We start from the raw sequence: 24,370 nt of genomic DNA, 5'->3' as shown, positions 1-24,370 counted from the left end.
CAGCCGAAAAAAGTTTGTTTGAAATGAATTGGACAAGAAAACAATATTAAAAGTATATTTAGAGCGGATCATAATATGGTTTAAATATGTTTGTACGGACTTTTTAAAAAATTACACTTTAATTCTAAAATTGAATTATTTTTTATTTAATATCATTACTTAAATCCTGATGCGTTTATATTGTGTCAACACTGAAATCATAAAATGCATTTTTTTTGCAACTGTCGCCATAGGAAAATTGCAAATTGCAATTTTTATATAATATGTTTTATAACGAACGGAAACTTTTACGAAACGGTGATAGTTGTCGAGTCATCGTCAGTATACAATATTATGTTATTCCATTCATTTTTCGTTTTTCTGGCATCTGTCAAAACGAATCTTCTTTTTCTCCCTTTCTTGGTACATCCGTACTGTGCCAAAATGAGCCTGAACATGCCTACTCGCGTCGAACCCACCACGATGACAATTATAACTATTACAATAATAATAATAATATCGTCTCCTCTGGTTGTCGGTGGTATATTTTTCGACGAACTGTGAACACGGCGCTTTGGTTATGCAATTTCGCTACACGTTTCAATGTTATAACGCGTGGATATTTTAATATAAAAATATATTATTATTATTAGCTGTCGTAAGTCAGTACTTTTAAACATCCGAATAGAGGTGCTGTGCTAGTGATACGATGGCGTAATGCGTATTCGTATTTTAAATATATAAATAAAGTTGATGTTTTGATACTACCTATACAGTGCATGTAGACGCAGTATCATGAATCTAAAATTTCGTTTTCTCTGCTTATGAAAGTTAAAATCGTGAAAAGGTATTTTTTTCAACCGCCAAGTTTTGTTTCTTATTTACATTGTTGTAACAGAGTAAATACGTAAAACAAAAATGAAAAATAATTATTGTTGTGATGTAGGTGTATACCTTTTAAATATATTAAAATATAAAACTTGCCATTATCGTGACATTTTATAAATTTTACCTATATATAATACCATCAGCCTGCAGCTCTCTAAAGTTGAAGTTGTCGTTTACGTATAATAATTGTATAATGATTTTCAATATATGGAAACATGGTAATTGTGACGGGTTTCTGGGTGAACATAATATTAAGAATCGAAAGATATAACAGTATTATAGAGGTAAAGCATCTCGATGACAATGAAAATGTTGTTCATGGTATTGATGGTGGCTTTGTTGTTGTTATTGGTGGTGGTGTAGAGACGTGACGACGTATACTTCAAATAAGAATGTATAATATTATTTTTGGCTTTGCGTGCATCGTAACCCGATTTCAAGGCGTAGATGTGCCTCACCGCTATTCGTCGCGGGGCGGAGCCTGTGTATCGGTACATGCTCATGTGACAGACTGTATAATTTCGTGTTTAATTTGGATTTTTATTTTATGTATTATTCGTATTATTATTATTATTTAAAACACCAAACGCACGAAATCGTCGTGGCCATTGTTATTTCGAGATACGATTTTAAAGTCACCGTAGCGTGTACGGTCGGCGGCGGGGTGACGATTGTCTGACGTGGGTTTTGCTCCGGGTCATAATAATACTGTCACTATAAAAGCTATCGCTATGACTGCAGTAAAAATCTCAATTTTGGATTAACGTTTCAATGGTGCATGACGTAAAGGAGTAAATGAGAAATCGAAAATCCCAACAATCATCTGAAAAAACCACGGTTTACTATATTATGTACGTGCACGTATTACGTTTTTTTTTATCTCCCTCGTGTTAAACGAATAACTAAAGCGCATTCCAATATCGCATCAAATCAGTATATATACACTCTAATACTATATTTATATACTTTTATTTATAAAATACGAGACACATTATTGAAGTTAACGTGTGTATATGACATATAAATATACATTGTGTATGCGACGTTTAGAAACAAATCGCTTGAGAGAGCCTATAATGAAATACAGTTTAAAAATATGTTTTCAATTTCAACAAAATGGGTTTAGTTATTATTGTTATTGTAAATTGTGTTTATGTATTTTTTTTTTAAATCTCTAATACAATTTATTTTTTTTATGATTTCAGTGTCCGAACATAGTAGGATATTTTCTGGTAACAACACACACACGGATTACTTTAAAACTTTGCTCAGGGATGGCAACAACATTTTGATCGGAGCCAGGTAAAGATTTTTGGTTTAAATAGGATAAATTATATTAATATAGTCAATATAACATTTTAAGTTATTCATTATGACATTTTGAACTATGACATCTGATACTCAGATTATTACAATCTGTTGACGTTTATAGTATATTTATCGTAATTAATATTTATTTCGTATGTTGATGCATTTGAAATGACTGACATAATTATTATAGTGTTGAATAATTATGAAATAATTGAAATACGAATTTCATATGAGATGCCAAAAAATAATTTATGAACTTGTCTTAATTTAACAAAATAGGTTTAGAACTAAAATATTTCAAATGTTGCATTCTTATGAGTAGTTATTGTTCATAATTGTAAAACTAAATATTTGTGTAGCTGAAATTCAAAATATATTATTCTCGAAATGAAGTCTAGTTATTGTAACTTCTAAATATATTTTGTTTGGTATTACGATAAAAAAATAAAATAAACGTACTAAGTTCGTATAGAAATATAACAATGATTTATACCATCCATAGTATTATATTATTTTAAGTTATTATTACCTACATAACATATTTCTACACATAATAGAGGTACACGAAAGTGCGTTTTTCTTCCTCGTCACAAAATATTGTCGGTAGGTATTCAAATGTTATTTAGCGATAAGAATTTTTACTTCTTTAAAAAAAAGGAAAGGTGTACATTCGTGTTCAAAATGCATACATATTTATTATAAGTATATGTAATATACTATATTTACGTGAGGTTTATTCATCGTTTCTTTTGGTATGTACACGCTCCCCCCTATATTTAAAAACCTTCGAAAAGACTCTTCATTAGAGTAAAGTAAAAAGTGAAAGCATCCCTCTCCAATTTATTTCAACTTTCATGTTTTTGCAATGAAAACATCCATATAATATCTTGTACTGAATAGCGTTTTGAATATGATTCATATTTAGTATCAGTACTGATTATTTTTATACTTTAAATAATGAAATAAAATAAACGTACATTTTAGTAATAAATTCGTAGCTTTTGTATAGCGTTGAGATTTAATTGAATCATTGAATGAGAATTATGTAATCATTCAATGACTGTTGACATATTCATTAATAGATCCGTGTATATTTTTGGATTACAGTACATACCTACGCAATCAAACTTTAATTTTTATAAAACAAATTTGGTTAATTATAATAAATTAATAACAAATTTTAGATTCATTTTTAACCAATTCCAAAAATACTAAAATTACTTTATAGATAGTATTATTCTATTTTTTGAATGTTTAATATTATATATTTTGTTTTGTTTTTGTTATCTGTTTTTACGATATTAAGTATGGGCATAGTACTTATTGAAAGTTACTTATAATAGTTTATAATAACATACAACATGTAAATACTTATCTAGATAAATATGAAAATTACAGTACCCAATTTGGTTTTAGCATGAAACATTTTTAAAAATGTTCAGATAAATTTAAATTTGAAAATGTTTTTAAAAACATAGGTAATTTGAAAGATTGAATATAATTTTAACTTTGAATAGTGTTACTTTTGGTTACAAAATAAGAGCCAATAATGAAAGCTAATAGTATACAGATACATTTATATAAATTCATATTAATTGATAGTAATTTTATGAAAATTATTAAGTGATCTTTAAAACAATTCAAATATATTTAGAGTTTATTCTACAGACTTTATATTTGTTTCCAAGTCACATAAAAACTTAAATTATATTAAAATATCTTATTAATATAATTAATCGTTTTAATATTTGTTTGGCCTTATTCTTTTTTTTCGTAAAATTAAAATAGGGTTCTTTTTATTTCTATTAAAATTAAGTTACTTCAAACAAATTTTTTAGAAGTTTACTGTACACATAATATAATGCATTTTATATGAAATTAAATTTTAATTTATTTACTGAATATTGTTAAGTTAGATTGTATTTATTTATCTCTATTAATATTTGTTCTATTATGTATTTACGAAAATTAATACCAACTGTACTTGCTCTACTAAGGTGCATTTTGTTAGATTCTTTTTTTATATTTAAGGAATTAATACACATGGTTCGATAGAGCAAAAAATATTTTTAAGACATTTTTATTAATATATACACAGAGTCAGTACTGTAAGGTGATTTACTTTTTTATTTCTTTTTTAGATAATGATCCCTATAAGAATTTACTGTTAAAATAAAATTATATTCCTAAAATAGGTTGTTTTCTGAGGGCTTTATGTTCATTATATATAAATATATAATTATATAAAGAATAATCATGTAGTTTTTTTACATTTCTTAGTATTTGGCATTCTTGTTCATTAATAATTTACTGTTACATCATCCATATTGTCCAATATATTTTATAACATTTTTGTGATTATGTCCTCATGAAAGAATTTAGTGTTAAATTGAAATTATATTTTTAAAATAGTTTATTTTCTGAAGTCCTTTTATTTATTATATTTATATAAATATTGTAAAATAATGTACTAATTTTATTTTTTTAGTATTTTGCATTCTCGATCGATAATAATTTGCAGTTGTCCAAACCGTATTGTCCACTACATTTAAAAATATTTCCATTGAATTTGTACAACTGTATGTCTTTTATTAAAATATGATTACATATACAATTATTTATTGTATCTCTTTTTAATTTAACCTCCTGTTCCATAATAGTTTTTAATGAATTAATATTCATTATTTTACATGCAGAATTTCACTTTATTCATCATTTTTAATTAAAATTTTGTTATATTTTATGTGCTAAATAATTTTCAACTTGAAATACTATTGAGCTTTTTTCAATATAATGTAATATAAAATCACAAAAACTAGTTATATTACAATATAATGTTATTATAAAACCATTATTTAGAATAAAATATGACTATTTTTTGTTAGAAGATTGATATCAGCAATAAAACATATCGACAAAAAGTTCTTCGTATTGTTATTCTGTTTCTGTATTAAGCGTTAATGTGAATTTGATGTTCATTTAAATTATTTTTGACTAATTGTTGTAATTCATCTTTACTTCACACCATTAAAATTTTAGTGGTAGTTTTCTTTTAAATTTTAATGCAAAGCAGTTTTATATTATTTTTGATTTCGTCATTCGCGGAGATTCGATGAAAGGTATCTATACTAGAATGATTGCTATGGACGCGTTTGTACGATCAGAATTATTCATGAAATCTCACCTAAAAAACTTTTCCCCCTAATGGCCGTACGCCTCTTTCCAAAACCCCGTGGATAACGTTTAGAATTCACATCGTACCCAAATAATCCTGGCAAATAATCGCCGTCACTATATCTGCGTTAAATGTGACAACGTGTTTTGGTCGATTCCCGATCTCGGCTTATACAATATGTTTCGTGTTATTATTATGGCCTCGCTTTCGTCGTCAATGTGGGATCATCGAAATCCCATGCAATCTACAGAATTGGCCGTTCGTATATTATATGATACATGTCCGAAAATTTCGGAATCCAGAACACGTACTCGCCGTGGGCAACGGACGCACAGTGGAGATCAATTTCTTCAGTAATTGCCATTCCCTTTTCATGCCCCTTGTCTCGTATAACTCTCAATATCTGTGGCGACCATTAACTGTCCGTAGAATGCCCCGTGGACGGCGTCGCTAATTGCCTATCCATATGGGCACGTCACACCCGAAAAGGGAGCTTTTAATGCATTTTGAAAAGTCTAGATCAAAAGATTAAATACAATAGTTCGTGCAAAAAAGCCCTCGAACCGCCGAAAATATAATTCCAGCGTGAGAGGGAGACAGAGGCGAAAGACAATTCAAAGAAATAGTTATATAAAAAAAAAATGAGTTATATATTTTATAATATCTTAGAAGTAGTTTTATTTTTTAAGTATGGATTAACACACAGATATTGTGTACAGTCGGCATAAATTACTGTACGGATAATGTTTTCAGATAATCAACTTGAATATTTAATTTATCTTTGCACTCTTGTCTGTCTATCGATGTAATAACATATTTATATTCCATTTTGATTTGGTTTGATATTGATTTTAATAACTTCTAAGTTTTTACTAAGTTTTTATCTTACTGTTTTCATTCCATTTTTTTTTTTTGTTTTTGTATTATATTGCTAGTCGGATGTTTTTATTTTTTTTTTCCATTTAAAACCATTATTATTTGTTGTTTGAATTTAGCTCAATTTTTTTGTCCATTCCTTCCTGAAAAAAAATCTTAATTTGTTTTATTTAGTGTTTTCTGTTTCGTTTGACTTTTTGTTCTTTAGTATTATTTTGTCCGTTGGTTATTGCATTAACTATAGTTTAAAACGTTATTCAATTATTATAATGCACATATATTTTATAAGAATAAATTACTATTTAGTTACCTACGGAGAAAAGTATAATTATATTAATTAAACTTTAACTCCTAAAAGATATTAAATATGATGTCTTTATATATATATATTAGCTTAATTATATTATACATAAACACAATTTTATTACAATGCTCTTTCAGGTATACAATATAAAATTGTCCAAACAACTCGTCATAGATTTTTTAGTATATTTTTTTTTAGCTACCAGCTGAATTCGCACATTATATTCTTCGATATGAAATTTTGGGCCATCATGGTTAGAACCTTCGTTATGTGCCTTGATGATTTTTTACTATTCGTATTTTAATACATCATATCACAATTATAGCTTACATCGAATGCAAGTTTAAATAATAGTGTTTAATTATAGGCAGATATTTTATTTTTGTTAGGTATCTAATGTATATTATTTGGTCTTATATTTTTATCCTGATATTTTGTTATTTTTGACTGAAGTAAAAAGTTCCGATAATATGCCAATCTGAATATTTTATTTTAGTTTCCTTCTTATTTTCATATAAATTATGATGTTTTATAATTAAATATTGACAATGAACTTTTAGAGTATTCATTTTAAATAGACGGGGTGGTACATTGCAGAACTTCTGCAACAGAAGTTATTTTATCTCCGCGTATTATATTATATTATATTATATATCCATCAATCCAAATTTCTCCTTTCTCAAGTTTAAATGCTTAAAATTAAAATTAGTTATTAAGGCATAAACCATAATCTTAAAAACAATATTTTGAAAGTTTGCCAGTTCTTAAAAACGACTTTCAAGTTCTCAATAATCAAGTAATCTACTCATATAATCTTAATAATTCTACAGAAGTTTAATTGGGTTGTATATTGAAATGTGTTTCTTAACATTCTTCCTGTAATGACACAAAGTGATTTATTGAGCTATGTTATATCGTTTAATTTTGTGAATACGTAGTTGAAAGAAATTGTTTATAATATTATCCTTTCCTACACCTGGTATAATTTTCTTAATATTTCGACAACAAGAAGCTATTTATAATTTAATTCAATGTTCTTCATAAGTTATTTTAATTGCTATTTAAAAATTTTGAAGAACATAGGCACAATATTTTTTTATAAGCACTTTAAGTTTAATTTTACACAAATTCGTCAATGTCACGAACATTTGCAAATTAGTTTATTCCTAAAAATGTATAAAAAGTTCAATTTTTATAGCTAAAGGTTGTAAATTTAATAAAAGGTTCCTCTTAAGTGGCTTATACTGTAACATAAATAAAATATAAACACATATAAATTTTTTTTTTAAATTTTACAATTAAATATTTGACAAAATAAGATTTTAGTTATTTTATTGTAATATATAAATATTGTTTTTGGATTCTTGAATCTTTCAGTGTATATTATTAAATTGTTTACACATAATGACATTTTAAAATTCAATGTTTTGGGCATAAATTAATCTAACTTACTATACTATTGATATTAAAATAAATTAGTTTATTGGTAATATAAATATATTATACAATTTACTTACCTAGTAATATAGGATGACGACCATCTCTGCTCAAATAGTCGTTTTTCATCGTATAGAATGATTTATCATTGAATTCAAATTTAATACATTCATTAGAGTAACCTAATCAATGCGATGAGGTAAACTTGACACCTGCTATACTGCATAACTATTTCCCAGTTTTTTTTTTGTTTTAAATTGTTATCCATGTTATCGAGGTGTAATGCAGTTACCCTACTTTTCCATTCTTTATAATTCAGAAAATTAAAAAATCAAAATTTTGTTTCTCTATTGTATTTATTGCCAATCGATAAAGTTTCATTCAAAGTTTTTTAGTTCTTACACTTTTTTCTCAGGAATAGTGTTTTTTGAATAATAAAATAAAATTTAAAAAAAACATACCAATATTATCTGTATTCCCCAATGTTACAAACTTAATATGCATTAAAAGTAGATTTTAAAATTATTTTCCCAAAGGATCAAACATGTTATATTCCATTTTGAAAAAAAGTAATCGATTAAGGGGAGGGTATCGCGTATCGTTAGGTGAAAACAAATGAACCCTGAGACCATTACCTATATGTGTTGCTTTTTGGTATTGGCAAAGGACAGAAGAATGGACGTTTGAACAAAAGCACGCCTCGTTAGAGCGACAAATGAACGGCACATAATCATTCGTTGAAAACAGAAAATGTCGTTTGTGAGGCATTTTCCCTTTTGAAAATTTCGGTCAGGTAATAACCAAAGCCACTCGAATATGAAGGGATGGATTGTAGGGTAGGCTGTTATCTCTGAAGAGTGCCATCAGTACTTCAACGACATTGAATTTTCTTCCTGACGTAAATTGTCTAGGTGTATTACAGGAGCTTTTGAACCATTCCTAATAGAACAATTCTACGCACAAACAAATGCAAAATAGTTTAATATTATGTGTGTGCAGTGTATGCATATGTTTATTGATTCGCATGATAAATTTATCGTTTTGTATAATCGTTTGGTTTATTATGTAATAATTAAGACGTGAAGTGTATAGTGTAATATGTATATTCTAAATATTTTAATAATATACAATTTTGATCTCGCTGATATGTTTGGTCATTAGTATTAGATACTTTGGCTGTTTAATCGAATAATATAATTTAATGCATATTAATACGTTGATTCATAAATACTTTACATTATTTATTAATATATTCAAGTATGAACACACACTACAAGATTTTTTTGATACTTACAAACACCAAGTTCAGTGTGTAATGTGTATAATTTAATAATATCTTGTTAATTTTAAATTTCAATTGAATGTTTATGATAATGTTATAATAATATATATGTGTATGTGTGTTTAATATTCTAAGAACTATAAATATAAAAAATATGCTTATTTTTGTCTGCAGCTGAAACGATTATTAAAATGATATTAGCACCAAACATTTGTTGATAATGTATGTGTTTAATCGTTTTTGTATAAACTTTAAAGCTTTTGGTTTGTTTTTTACTTAGTTATAATCTACGCAAACTTATTCTTATGTATTATAGAACCGTTTTTGTTGATATTCCTTTGCTAATAAGTACATATTAAAGTTTAATGCAATTAAATGTAGTAGAAGATCTTTAAGATTTGCTATGTGTTTATAATATGTAAGATATTATATAGTATTCATATGATTTTTCTGCAATTTAATATTATAGAATATGCTTTATGTTATTTCTGTTCACCACTAAACTATGAGTTTTTTTTTATATCAGTATAGACTATACTGTACTATACTTTTATACAGTCATAATATCTAAAAGTATTAATAGTTTTGAAAATATTTTGTTACATATTTTGAATTGGTACATTACAAAACAAAATTGTTTAAAACAATTATATGTTATACTATTTTATAATCATCATTTATTTGTAGGTATTATACTTTTTTTGATAGATAACGGATCAGGCATTTATTCTGATAATTCTGATTCATAAAAAACTATTTTTTTTTTTTTTTAATAATGTTAGTTTTATTTTTGAGATTGTGAGTGCTTACTGTTAAAAAAATAACACTGCAGTGTGTTGACTTTAGTCTATTCGTTTTATTTGAAAATTGTTTATTCTTTATAAGACGTGTTTGATGACAATTTGCAAAAATCGACATCTTGTTTAATCGTATTTATTTATTAAAGTCTACAAATTCATTAACAATTAAGTTATTGTTTTAAACGTGCTTAATGTGTTGTTTTGAAAATTGTAGAATCTGCAAGCGTTATGTTGGTATTGTAAGTATTAAATACTGTAGCCACATAATAAATTTAATGCTTTTTGGCGTATATATATATTATATACTGAAAAATCTATCCAATAATAATCTCCAATGGCATTAAACAATTTTTCTCAGTTTTTACCATCAAATTCAATCAGCTTTTCTGTCATATCGATTCGGCGGTTTCTGACTTTTCTTGTTACTTTATAATATTAAGAAAATTTCATAGACTTATGATACGCAAAAGAATACAACATATATTACAGGGTGAACAGTGAGGTTTTTGACCAGATTACATATAGCTATAACGGCAGAATACATCTGGGTCCATCCTGTATATACCTAATCAATAACGTCTCCCCAAAAAGTTACCGTGTCGCCCTGACCCCATGGGGTTTGGGTGACTTTTGCTCATAATTATTACCTTGTGTATAGTATATAGAGTATTCGTGTGTGTGTGTATTTATGTATTGGATATAATATGTTATATATATTGTTTTATTTGCTTTGGAGTTTGGTCAATAGAAGGGGTGTTCGATTGAAAAAGTGAAAATAACAATCTTACGAGCGTTGGGAGGTCCCCAAGCGAAGAAAATCCCTTGCCACCAAACTTGTAGCCAATTTTGCTTATACCCTACATCGTCCATACAACATACGCTAGACCTTTGCTGGATCGGCTTCCGATAATTGGATCTCACGGGGAAAAAAAACCTTCTGGCCGAATATTGTTTTTATAGTGATAATATTGAGTGTATTAAACGAAACCAGCTGATTCATCATGTCTAAACCTTTCATTAATCCTATATATTGCAGTTGAATTGTTTTTTGACATATCAAATAAATACATGATTTAAACACGTCATATTGAAATTTAAAAGTCGATAGTGTACCTATATATATAATTCTGGGAGCAATTTAACATATTTTAATTTTTTTACTTTTATATAAATTTGCTCTAAACATCTGTAAATTCCATCAAATGTCTTCAAATACATAATTTATGAAATGTATTCTTGGAAAAAACTAAGAAGTGTGCTGAACTATTTATTTATTATATACACCTAGCTCAAGTAAATAATTAGGTTAGTTGAACTATTTAAAATAGTTTTATTTTCAGATACAAAGTTTAGGGTAGTTTTAGACTTTATTAGTGTCCAGTTCCAGTTAAACGATAATACATGACATTTTCGGTTCAGCCAAAATACTAGCATATAATGTTTTTAAAGATAGTTACTATCCATTATCCAGAATTTACGAGTACAATAAAATTTAGTCATTCAATCCTAATTTAGTTTTAAATTCGCTTGTTGTTACTTGTTAAATACAAATGAGAATAATTTTATTTTTAAAAAAAAGTATTGAGAATTACAAAAAATGTAATCATTTTTATAATGGAATGGTAGTAAATTTGTTCATAACCAATTTTTATTATATAGTGCTTATATTAAAAGAGTAATAATGAATTGTTTATACGTATATTGTTGTAAAACTGATAACGTAGGTTCGGCGTGACGTGCAAAGAGAATTTATTTATAATAATGGAATTATAATATGAATTTTCAAAGTTATTGGTGTAACATAATATACAATTATAATGTTGTATATAGAGTCTAACTTTAAATTAATTAGTAAATTGGAAAAAATAATACGTTTTACCTATATATTTTAATTGTTTTTTTTTTTTTTACAGGAACGCGGTATATAACATAAGTTTAGCTGATCTGTCAGAAAATCAAGTGAGTTTTTTTTTTACTACAATAATAAATTTGTAAACAAAATACGATATGCTTGTATTAAGCTTTCAAAGGTTGTATTTCATCATCTGATTTTAATTAAACATTGCATATATTCTATACCGATTGTGTCTGCAAATGTATAAATCGCGTGAGCATTATAAAATATCTCGTTTGCGTGTCGCTTATACACCGCCGTTGATGAATCAAATCATTAAACATATTTTTATACAGTTTCTATATCATACAACCATCAACAATAGCCATCATCATTTCAAAGTTAATGGTTAGACCGGTATTAAAGACATTAAAAAAAAAAAAAAAAAAAGAACCCCATAGATTATAATATGCCGTTGACACCGTGTACAAGGATGAGGTGTGGTATATTGTCATTAAACCTATACGACCAGTTCTTTGGTTTTGTAATGCATTGCACCGGTATAGGTGGGTTAAAACAAGGATGTTTTTGTGACTTTACATTATATACGGCCGTTGTGTTATAATAGTTATATAACTAAATAAAATCGTAAATATATTACGCTCTAAACAAAATAATATAAAACCATACATTCACATAATAGTGACTGTGACGAATAATTTTAAATTTCAATGTGTTCCATTATTTTTATATTGAGAACACATTTTATTTTAAAACATTTAATTGACTATTTTGAGTTTTAAAAGTTTTGAACAAGTTGGATTATTGTTATAATAATATCTATTTTTGTATTCATAATCAAGTTTAATCGTATACAATTTAATTTTAAATTTATAACATTATTGTAGTTTTTAATCATCGCAATAAAATATAACCTATATATTTAGATACTTGATTATATATCATGCGTTCTGCGGAATTATTCGTGTAAGTATTCAATAGGTACTTATCATAACACTAAATAATAAATTATCCATGATTTTCTTAAGTTTCATTTTACATGTTTACTTAAGCTAATTGTTTTTGGACCATGGTCGTGAGATAAAATTCTATCCGAATGTTCAAAAAGTAACGGCATATAATATAAAAGGAATGAATTGTAGTATTAGCCGATGAAAAAAATGAGAATAATAAAACTCGGGTAACGAATAAGTAGTTGCATACGGATTTTTGTGCGTTTGGAAATGCTCAACTGGCAACATCGTCTTGAGACGCTAACAACTAGGAGAAGGGGGCGTATTATCGATCGCGACGGACTGAAAACATTGTACAGAGCGATTCAAATAACCCAACATATCCGGTTTATGTACATTATGTATGGTTTAAAATACTTTGTACGTTATTCAATATTTGACATCGTGGTTTATAGTCGCTAAATATCTCATATTCTGTATTTTGTAGTTCAAGCCGATCGGTGTATTATTATATAGGTATATCTACATTCGACTAATGAATCATCGGCTTAACGTCGGCCATTAATAATTGGTTATTTGATAACGTATTTTAAATTATTATACGATTATAATATAGTTGCCTATAAATAATATTATAGGTCTAGTGAATTTATAATTTTTTTTTGTTTTATTTCACTGCAAAGTGCGCGCGTTATGCGTTTTACTCATTTTAGCTTTTTATTAATGTCAATAAAAGTACCTTAAGTATAAAAGTTACCTCAGCTGGTGTTATGAACATTCTGTTTTTGTAAAATTACGCGTACATTGGCGGTGAAATTTAATTGTGCGCGTAAAGAGACTGCGCACACATAAAAACAGTAATAATCATAATAGTCATAATAATAATAATAATAATAATAAAATAATAATAATAATAATAACGGTAATAACACGTTTGCGTATACACGCAAAAGACAATTGGAATTAATTCGAGAGAATATCATAATAATTATTATTATCACAATAAAGCGTTGTGTACACACACACACACACACACACACACACACACGCACACACACACACACACACACACACGCGCGCACACACACACAGTAGCCCTTTGGTCAGGATCTGGAAATAACGAGCTTACGACAAAGTCGTTATTGTTGGTGATTATTATCATTATTTTTTTTTTTATATATATTCTGCCGCAGCGGCGGAGTGACACGGAGAAAAATCGGTTACGCGGAAAGGTTGGCGGCGGCGGCCGATTATCGGGGGCAAACGGCCTCTCCGACATTTGTCGTTCATCGTTTTTGTCGTCCTCCGATTTTATATACTGACCGTCGACGGCCATTTTGTTTTTGTGCCGACCTTTTATCAGTGCGGTCCAGCTCTTTAAACCGTTAGCAGTTAGCAGTAGTGTATCACGCAGTTCCGTCGTCATCGCGGTCGTTCCGGATATTACAAACGATCTCTTTCACCGTGCCAACAATAACAACTGCCGCCGCCACGTCTTGTTCTTATATAATAATATAACGTCGGAGGGTTTTATTGTGCCGACTGCAGCCGATTCGCTCTCGTATCATCGCGCGATGTAATAACGCTGAAAACGAAAACGAAAAAAAAAAAACGGCAATGATAACTCCACGTAAACTATATCGCTACAGCGGCGGAATCGATCGTTTTATATAATATTATTATCGCCCCGACGAAGGTCGCCCGCGCCGCTGTATTGGAAGTTTTCGAAATCGTTTTGTTATTACATTAGATGTTATAGTCGTCTCACGTTTTGAATACAGCATAGGTATATACGCTCGCGATTTGAGACATTATATTTGTGTTTTTGTGAACATGCGCGCGTATGTCAAGAAAATTACCGTCAAAAACTTTTGAGCTTAAAACGGGAAAGTTTTATCAATCACGGACGGATTTCCTCTCGAGTTTTCATTACTGTATAATATTATTGAACTTTTTTCTCAAGATTTCGGTACCGTTTTTATAGAAATACAACGTTCGACTTTATAACATATGCCAAGATAGTATAGCTAAGTATAAATGTATGAAAACAAATTATAAAACGAAACTTATAACTTAAGTGAAACCATCACCGACGTGTCACATTGAATAATCGTTCATAACCATATATGTAGCAATTGGTAAATGAAGGGTGTTTACTGAGATCTTAAAATCAAATACTCCTCTTCAACATTTCCTTATCAATTTAATTTAAACGGTGCGTGATGAAATACATATATTAATATGCATACCAGCTATTATACTGTTTACTTAGAGCTTGATTTATATGGTCTTGTTGTTATACGGGTTTGGAAGTATAGGTGTTCTCTTGATTTATGCATTTAATGATACATAATATGTACAATGTACATACATATATTTTATTATATAGGTATATTATATTATTTATTATGTATCAAAATTATACACATACAGTTCTTTATTTCGAATAAACCATTATAGAGCAAAAATTGCAATGTCAAATTGCTATCAATATGTCTGACGTGTAATTTGTAGTTCATATTAGTTTTTTTTTCGAAACCGGCCTTCTTCTTATTGCTATCATGACGGTCTTCATATTCCCTTCCCCTTCCAATAAGCAGCAGATTGTACTGCCTTGTTTGAAATATTGATTGTCATAAATTCTTCCTTTCTACACTTAATCGCGGTAGCAGTAGACATGCAAACGGATGGTCAGCATCCTACTGCTCACCAAATTCACATCTTCCAATATTTTGTATTCCCTATTTTCATATCACTGTCCTTCAGTTTCTGTTCGTAATCTATTTAGTGTCTTCAATGTCGATCATGCTAGATGACTTCCAGGTGGTAAGCTTTCTTTTGGGTCCTTCCATATTAATTGTGAGTTATGCCCTTTCATTTCCTCCTTCCATAAGTCTATTATTATCGCTTCAGGCGTTCGTAGTAGGCTAATTGTTTTCTTCAGAAAGTTTTTCCTCGATTTTAATAAGAATTATTTTAGAAGATTTTAATGAATTACCTCCATATAAAGGATGTATTATGTCTGATTCTTGTTTGGTTTTCTCTACTCTTGCGGCCACATCTCGCCTTATGTTAGGAGCGGCTATCTCGCTAAGTACTTGTACTTTCTGAACTGGAATTGATTTCAAGCACCCCGTAATTATTCTATTAGTTACGTTTAAGGCCAAATTGTCTTCTTGGGATGTGCTGAGTTTTTCCATGCAAAGCATATTCATCCGTCGAGTGACATAATTATGTCAAAGACGATGAAATTTTAGAATGAAAACATGTCTTACACAAAAAACTCTCACGCCCCATAGAAAATTCAAAATGTGTAAATTTTTTTTTTTTTAAAGAAAAGAAAATTTTGCCGGTCGGATCATAGCCTGATTTTCAAAATCATAATATTATAGAACCTAAAATATGCATTTAGATAATGCAAAATATTTGTTATTTTTCTAACACTGTTTAAACAAAAAATGTTCTCATCTCTTTCAGTTAAAAAAAAATTATCAAAATTTGACATATCTGAGTGATGTCTGAGAGTTATTCCTATGAAGTAATTTTTGTTGATTTAATACATCGTATCAAGCCCCCTCCCTCTAAACAGGTGTCTGACACTAGATTAGTGTAAAATTATTATAATTATGGTAGCAACCAAAATATATGGTATATAATTTACAAATTGTATATATACTATAGTAAGCAGAAAATTGGAAAAACCGGCATCGGCAACCTTCACCATTTTATGTCATAAACACAACTTTAATAATATTGTGGTCAAACGGGATGCATTCACCACCTTGTAGGTTATAGCCTTCTTGAAACAAATATAATCACTATACATTTGCTGACGTTTTTATGAACACGTCTATTGTTACTTTTTCCCTAAATTAAAAATGATCAAAGGAAAAAATGATTATAGAACTAATATTATATTATAATATATATGGTGTAAAATATCTCAATATCTATAATATACTACCTGAACCCGTGCACTTCGTTGCCCATTAAGTGTACCAACTATATGTGACTTAAACTTTGTTCAATTCGTTATTTAATATTCGGTGTATGGTTTCAAAATTAATCTTAACTTTACCTTTGTCCGGAATAAAAATTCTTTTTCGCAGCAGTACATTATCAGGTAGGCAATCTACCTGCGGTAGATCGCGGACCCCGTGCTGTATGTACGTTAGTGTATGATTTAACTCTAAATTATCAAAGTTATACCAAGTTTGTCATATTCTACCTATGGTGAATTGCTGTAATCAATTAATACAAAATCCTAACCTAACCTAACCGTACTAAAATCAGATGAATAAACGCAAACGCATACAAAAAAATTCATTCAAATCGGTCTAAATGGTTAGGAGGAGTTCAGTCACAACACACGTACAGTAGAATTATAGCGCTTAGCAACACATTCTGCGATTCATTTTTATATTATATGAAATCAACAAACATGCCCGATTAACCAATAGCAACCAATATAATATAAGGCACTGTTGCGCCACTGTTGTATTTTTGACATACAGATTTGAGATTTCCTACCTTTCCGGTGGATTTTCCTAAAATTTTATTTCGTAAAAATTTTCTCCTGGCAGTTACGAACATCTTAAAAAAAATTTGAGCCAAATCGGACCAGCCGTTCTCGATTGATGAATTGTTATACATTTCTGTCTCCATTTTTATATGTATAGATTATTCACCTAACTTCCGCTCTGAATCAAAAATGAAATCGTATAATCTTATGGTTCACTTTACGTATATAAATATATAATACATAAAATTATATATATATACGACAGCATAATTTGACGGTGAAAAGGAAAAACGGCGTAAGCGACATTTTATAAATTTTACAGGAGAGCCAAACAACCGTTTTTTTTGTTTTTTTTTAACTTTTAAAGCTGTTAAAAAAAATTTTATTGAATTTTTACCTAAACAATTATCACCTAACAAGATATTATCTTGAAGAGAATAAACTTTTGATGAAAATTAATACTCTTCCGACCGTGCAGTTCAAAAACGTCTAAACTTATAATATTATAACATGTATTATCATACCTATAAATACGCATTGCAGATCTAAATCAATTGCAGTCGTGAGTTTCCCAGCAATATCGCGTTATTATTTTTTAGTCTCATCGCGAATATACCGTAAATAACTTCGGGGATAAGTGTTATTTCCATACAATTTAAATGTCATACTAGAAAACTATTTATGGTATTTATTATATTATAATAGGTCGTCATTGTTAAACAATTTTATTCGTGTAATGGCGATGCGTGAACGCACGTAATTCGTACGCCCGAATTATACATAAACGCGTGTAATAAATATCGTATACGACCGTTGTAGTGCTGTACACATAATATATACATTATACATATACATCGGTAACGTGACCTAATTTTATATATTTTTTTCAATATTTTTGCTCTCTGCATGAATTTTTTTTTTTGTTCATCGAATTCCAAAATGGCCAAAATGTCATTCATTTGTCTCGTCGTTCACATTAATTTCGTCGCCGACAGCGTCGGCTGCGGTAGCGCTGACCGTTCACGCGCGCACCATATAGTCGTCGTGGTGGGGGTGAGGAGCAAATACATATAAAGCGCACGTTTCGCGCATAATTGATGGCCTTTTCGATTCCTCGCCACTCCACCATCACCATTCATTCACCACCACCACCACCACCACTGACTCACTACAAACCCGTCCAAAAACTGTTTTTCCCACTAAATGGACACGGGGTGCAGTGATGACGACGACGACCGGAGGGGAAGAATTGGCGGATGTGTGTACAGCACATTTCACATAAATATAATGTCGCACTGTAACGTACTTACGGAAAGACGCGCGTGCGCGAGTGTCCGCGTTGAATATTGTCAACATGGAATGCAAATGTTTGTGTTCGACCTCTTTGCCCTCCCTCCTCTGATGCTGAATGACCAGCCCGGCCGGCTGTGTCGAGGGTCAAATTCGCCGCGTGGGTGTGTGAGCGCGTAAAACAAATATAATAATACGTGATCACGTCACCGCCATATCGTATGTATACGGACATTGTCGTTAAAAGTTCAAATTAATCCATTAGACCGTTTTTTTTTTGATTTTTTATTATTATTATCATCACACCGTATATTGTTTACGCGTCGTTACGGTTGCTGCGGTGGATGGCGGAACGAAGGGTGGAGGGGAATCGCTTTCAATTAAACAAATGTAGGTATAATACGCATGATATTACCTATATATATATATATATAGGTAATATATATATATATATATATATACGTATATATAGAGTGAGAGAGAGAGAGAGAGAGATGCGCGATGTACGTGTGTGTAATCGATATCGTTTACGGTGCGCCGTGAAGACATTTTTTTTTCAAACGTAAAAGCACAAAAAAAATTAACGTTTATTAACTAACCGGTGTACATGACACGCCATCATATTACTGTTTACTTTAGTATAGTATTACACAGGTGATGGAAATCGACCAATGCGCAAAGACGGAGATTTAGTTGAGTAATTTTGTTTTAGATAAAGTAGATTATATATATGGGTAAACATATTCGCGCATATTCACACTATTCCGTGTCGATGTTTAAAAATAGTTTCGTTTCCGAAAACATTATAGTATAGTGTACAATAATTAATAGATGTGAAAATTAGAGTTTATAATAAATCATAATATAATAATCAAACATAATACAATATAACTATCTAGTATCTGTACACTATATCTATAACAGCAATCTTTGTATATTGAACTGTCATTACGGGATAATTTTTTGGGGACATGCGAATTATTCGATAAGCCCAGTATTATCACCATTACCTAAATGCCAAAGTACGCCAAATTTAACGGCGTAAATAAATGTAATAAGGTCGAGGTCGTAAATGTGATCTCCCCGAACCTTCGCCCCGATAATGTGCGTCGGTGGTAGGGAAACCGCCAATGTGAAAAACTTGGAAGCTGTTAACATGTAGGGCTGTGTGGACTATACGATGACGCGTATATAGTGTGTACGCCATCTGTTTCGCCGAAGTTTTATTCGCACAAAACTCTAGTAAAAATCTAAAATTCTTTGCTCACTCACTCTTTCTCCCCCCCCCCCCCCCCCACGGGTCTCTGAACTTTCGACTCTTTTATATTAATATTCGCATTACGAATAAATGAATTCGCCCGGGTCGCCGCCCGTGTGGTGGTTGCAATGATAATAAATACGTGTACGTTTTACGCGATATGTCGTTTAGTGCGGTGCGATACTTGAATGCGTGGCTTTTGCTCGATTTTTTTTTCTCTTCTTTATATAACACATAAAATATTATTCGCAAAAAAAAATCACGTCAATATTAAAAAAATAAAAAAAAAAGCGTGGATAAAACCTGGTCTATTTTGTCGATTTTGTTATGATAATAATGTCGTAACCGTCTCCCTAATGGCTGCTGTTGGAGATGCAGCATGGAACGCGCATTTTTCCGGTGCGATAAAGAACGTATAGTTCACTGCTATTCGACACTCACTCACTCTCTCACTCTCTCTCTATATATATATATATATATATATCGCTGTCTCTCTCACGGTTTCGATCGTCGTACCCCCCCTCACTTCCTCTCACTCACTCTCGTATTTTTGGAGGAAAAAAATATATGTATGCATAATAAATCACTCTCTAATGTCATCCGTTTTGCATACGACACGACTATGAGCTCCCCTCTACCGCACAGGCTCGCCTGCTCACTGTTCCGCGTGAGTATAACATATAAACAACAATAATGTTTCCACACAATCGCTTAGTGACGGCGTCGGTGGAAGCGGGAGTGAAGGGTGTACCAAAACCAGACGGGGAAAACGCTTGGGTGTAGTGGGTAATGGGGGGTGGTTCGGGCTGAGTTTTCCCTTCGGCTAATCTCGTAACGTCGCGATAGCTATATATACGGTACGCGCGTTATAAAGAATGGCCTAAGTTCGGATCGGTGGCTGCTGCTACTCTCTCTCCGTCCCATGTGCCCGTGATGAAATTGGCCGAGGGGGTCGTTGGAGGCGAATTTCCAACTTACTTTATTAAATTCAAGGTTCGACAAAAATTGGTGCATAATATATGTGCGCGTTAGTGTATAGTAAAAAAAAATATCGATAACTGTAAAACATACGACGGGCCTCGCCGAGCTTCGCGATACGAGACCGCAAACAGATGGATATAGATTTTTTTTTAGTTATTATGCAACGAGTTATTTTATCCAGTTATAATATTATGTACGTTTGTGAAATCAAATTTTATATATTTTTATATTACATTCTCAATACCATAATGTATACCGTCAAAACCTACTGCGAATAAACGATTATATATGAATATTACTTACATACACGTGTACGTATATACATATTATGTCATCCAAATATTAATTATATTATGTTGGTGTATAATCGCTAAAGGGCGATTATCTACGGTATACTTCTAACCAGTGATTAAACTTACCACGGTGTCGTTGCGGCGATGTTACTAACTAAATTTCGACTGCCGTGAACTCTTGGAAACGTTCTTAAAGAGATTATGAAATGAATAGAAATAGCCATTTTCAATATTGACTCAACACAATTACCTAACCATAGAATATAGTTATACGGACTTCAAAGTTTAATTCTAAGGGCTGTAGTATAACATAATAGTGGAACAAAAATTTAGGATATGAAACTGGCACTGTGTGTGTGTGTTTGATGTCAATATACGAAAATTGTTTACTTCGGTAATTCAGTTATAATTAAGTAAAACTTAAACAAACCTTTAATAAGTATCTATACCAGTATACATAATTTGTTTTGATGAAAATCAGCTTTCGTACAGATATTATTTATCTATCCAAAGTTACATAATCGTCATCCATCGTCACTTTCACAATATTTAATACGAAAAAAAATTTGTCACTTATGTCTGACTTAAATTATAATATTACCATGTGTTAATGGTTTGCGTGCCTTGTTTTCATATTTTTAAATAGCGAATTCCAGTGTCAATGTATATATAACCAAAATAGATTAATTTCGGTTTTTATATTTTTAAATGTATTACAAAGGACATTTTATTTAAAAGTTCAACCATCAAATAATGTTGTCCATTGACCATTTGATTGTTATTGACATTCTAATTGAATATGCAATTATTTCACAAACATAACCAATTAGCAGTTAATAGCTGATGATTGATTTTATAATATATCAAAAAAGTTGAAGTCGAAATTAAATATTTTCTATAAATTGTTATGCACCTAGTTTGAAATAATAAAACCAAATAATAAATTCTTCCTTCAAATTATATATTATATTCATTTCTTGAACTTTAATAATTCACGGTAAACGATTTAGGTCAAACCTTTGTCAAATTAGATGTCTGTTTACTATGAAATTTTTGAATTAACTATTATTTCAACAATTGATTTTAATTTTATAGCTGGTTGAATAAAGACACAACTTCAAGTAAATTATGTTTAATATACATGTTGTAATATGTATTTCTATTTTTAATTCATTGGTAAATAATATTAAACACTTTGTTCTTGTATTTGTCTATTCTAACTGCTTTAACTGTTGAGACTTATGGTCAATATATTTTATGGGTTGTTTTACGCATAAAATAAACGATAAGTACATTTAAAATCTATATTTTTCATACAAATATTTGTCAGTTTAAATTGGATGGAATTTACTTTAATAAAGTGTCATTATAATAATAGCTTTGCTATATATATACATAATATATACTATGTATAAATAAAAATGCTAATTAATGTCATCAATTAACGTTAGTTTAAAACGTAGAATATCGCTTAACTGTAAAGGTATAGCTTTTAAAGATCGTTGAGATGAAGTGCATTGTTTGTATTGTAATATGACTTGTTTGTAATATTAATTGTGTAAAAAAAAAAAAAAAATGCTTGTTCTGGTTAGTCCATTGGTATCACTTCTGAAATGTTCAATAGGTTGATTGGACTCGCATATTTCTGATTGGTTCGTTTGGTATGGCCTTTTAACTATTTAATGGATATGCTAAGCAATGAGAGATGACATGTAAACAAGAACAATGGGAAAATTGTATATAGCGTTAGTATACAGGTTTACAGGTTTACAGTATACGCGTTTGTATACATTTATTATTTTTCTTTTTACGCAATTTTTTATTGTCTTACAGTGTTATACGGGACTTCACGTTTTTTGTGACCTAATCTTAAGTCTCTATAATGGTTATTTTTTTTTTTTAATTTACACAAAATTGTTTGGTCATACTGCATATACATGACAACTAACATTTTGTTTTCGTTAAAACTTTATATTACTTATTATGTTTTCATTCTTTGTCAACTCCAATAAATATGCATTATCGTATTTTTGAATGTGCTACTCCACATTATTTATTTTAATTATGTACATTTATAAATATATAGACGAGCATGTATTATTTTTGCAGCTAGAAGACAAAAAGGGATAATTATAAAAGTAAACTTTGCTCTAATAAATAGGTTAGGTTAACCTAGTCTATTTACTAAAACTAAAATAACAACTGAACTTACATTTTTATTTTAAAATGTGTCTTTAAGTATTATAAACTCAATCGTATTTAGTATTCTGATTGGAGCGATGAAAATATTGATTTTAAAATTATTTGTATTTTGAAACGCATCAGTTTCAACTTTGATAGTGGTTTCTAGTAGCAGTTTGGATAACATTTGTATTTTAGGAGGTCATGAGTAATTTTCTAAATAATTGGAGAATAAAATATTTGATATGGGATTATTCACGTAAAACAAATTTATATTTTGTTGTAATGAAGGTAAAAAGACTTGAATGTACGCAAAATATTAAAGTTACAATTTGTTGGACTTGATATGATTTTTAAATTGTGTTTACAATTGTTGAGCTATTAATAGACATCAGAAACTTTTTACTTTTTTTAGTTTATTTCTCATTTGTGAATGATAGAATCTTTGTTTTTAATTAAATAAGTTTGAACATTCAATACTAGGTGTCTAGGCTCCTAATAAGTTTTTCTATTTTAGATTCTGAGCGGAGCGAGGAAGCTAGCTGTTTTACAATGGTGTTTTTTTTTTTTGTACAAAATTTCCACCAGAAGGAGTGCTTCGATTTAAACATAATATTGTATCTTATATTTTAGCAAATTGGGTCAAGGAGTTAATTTTTCGATTTTCTCGATAAATTTTCTTAACAGATTTTCTCAATTATTTAATGCCACGGGAAAAACCACCAAACATATTTTTAATATACAATTTTTTTTTTAATTGTTTTAAATTCAAAGTTTGACAATATTATATACTCAACAAATAATAAAAGTTTATCCTTTAACTACTCTTTGTTGTTATATTATTTTTCAAAAAATAATTATCATAGAAATTTGAAACATTTCATTATTACTAAAATTATTATTTTCCATGCACAATTACATTAAAAAATTTTTTTTGTGTATGGGCATTGGTAAAAAAAAATATGTTTTGCTGGCTCTATTTACA

The 24,370-nt window shown here is 29.7% G+C and overlaps 1 protein-coding gene across 1 annotated transcript in view; it reads left to right on the top strand.

Moving 5' to 3' along the window:
* Positions 1-24,370, top strand: part of LOC100163707 (semaphorin-1A) — a 184,347-nt gene that overhangs the window by 121,171 nt on the left and 38,806 nt on the right. The window contains exons 3-4 of the mRNA XM_008186929.3: positions 2,073-2,169; positions 11,966-12,011. Coding sequence (XP_008185151.1) covers positions 2,073-2,169; positions 11,966-12,011 — 143 coding nt within the window. The remainder of the gene's footprint in view (positions 1-2,072; positions 2,170-11,965; positions 12,012-24,370) is intronic.

Source organism: Acyrthosiphon pisum, chromosome A1, assembly GCF_005508785.2.
Source record: "Acyrthosiphon pisum isolate AL4f chromosome A1, pea_aphid_22Mar2018_4r6ur, whole genome shotgun sequence".
NCBI lineage: Eukaryota > Metazoa > Arthropoda > Insecta > Hemiptera > Aphididae > Acyrthosiphon > Acyrthosiphon pisum.
Note: the sequence above shows the minus strand (reverse complement) of the source record. Positions and strands in the feature narration are given on the sequence as shown.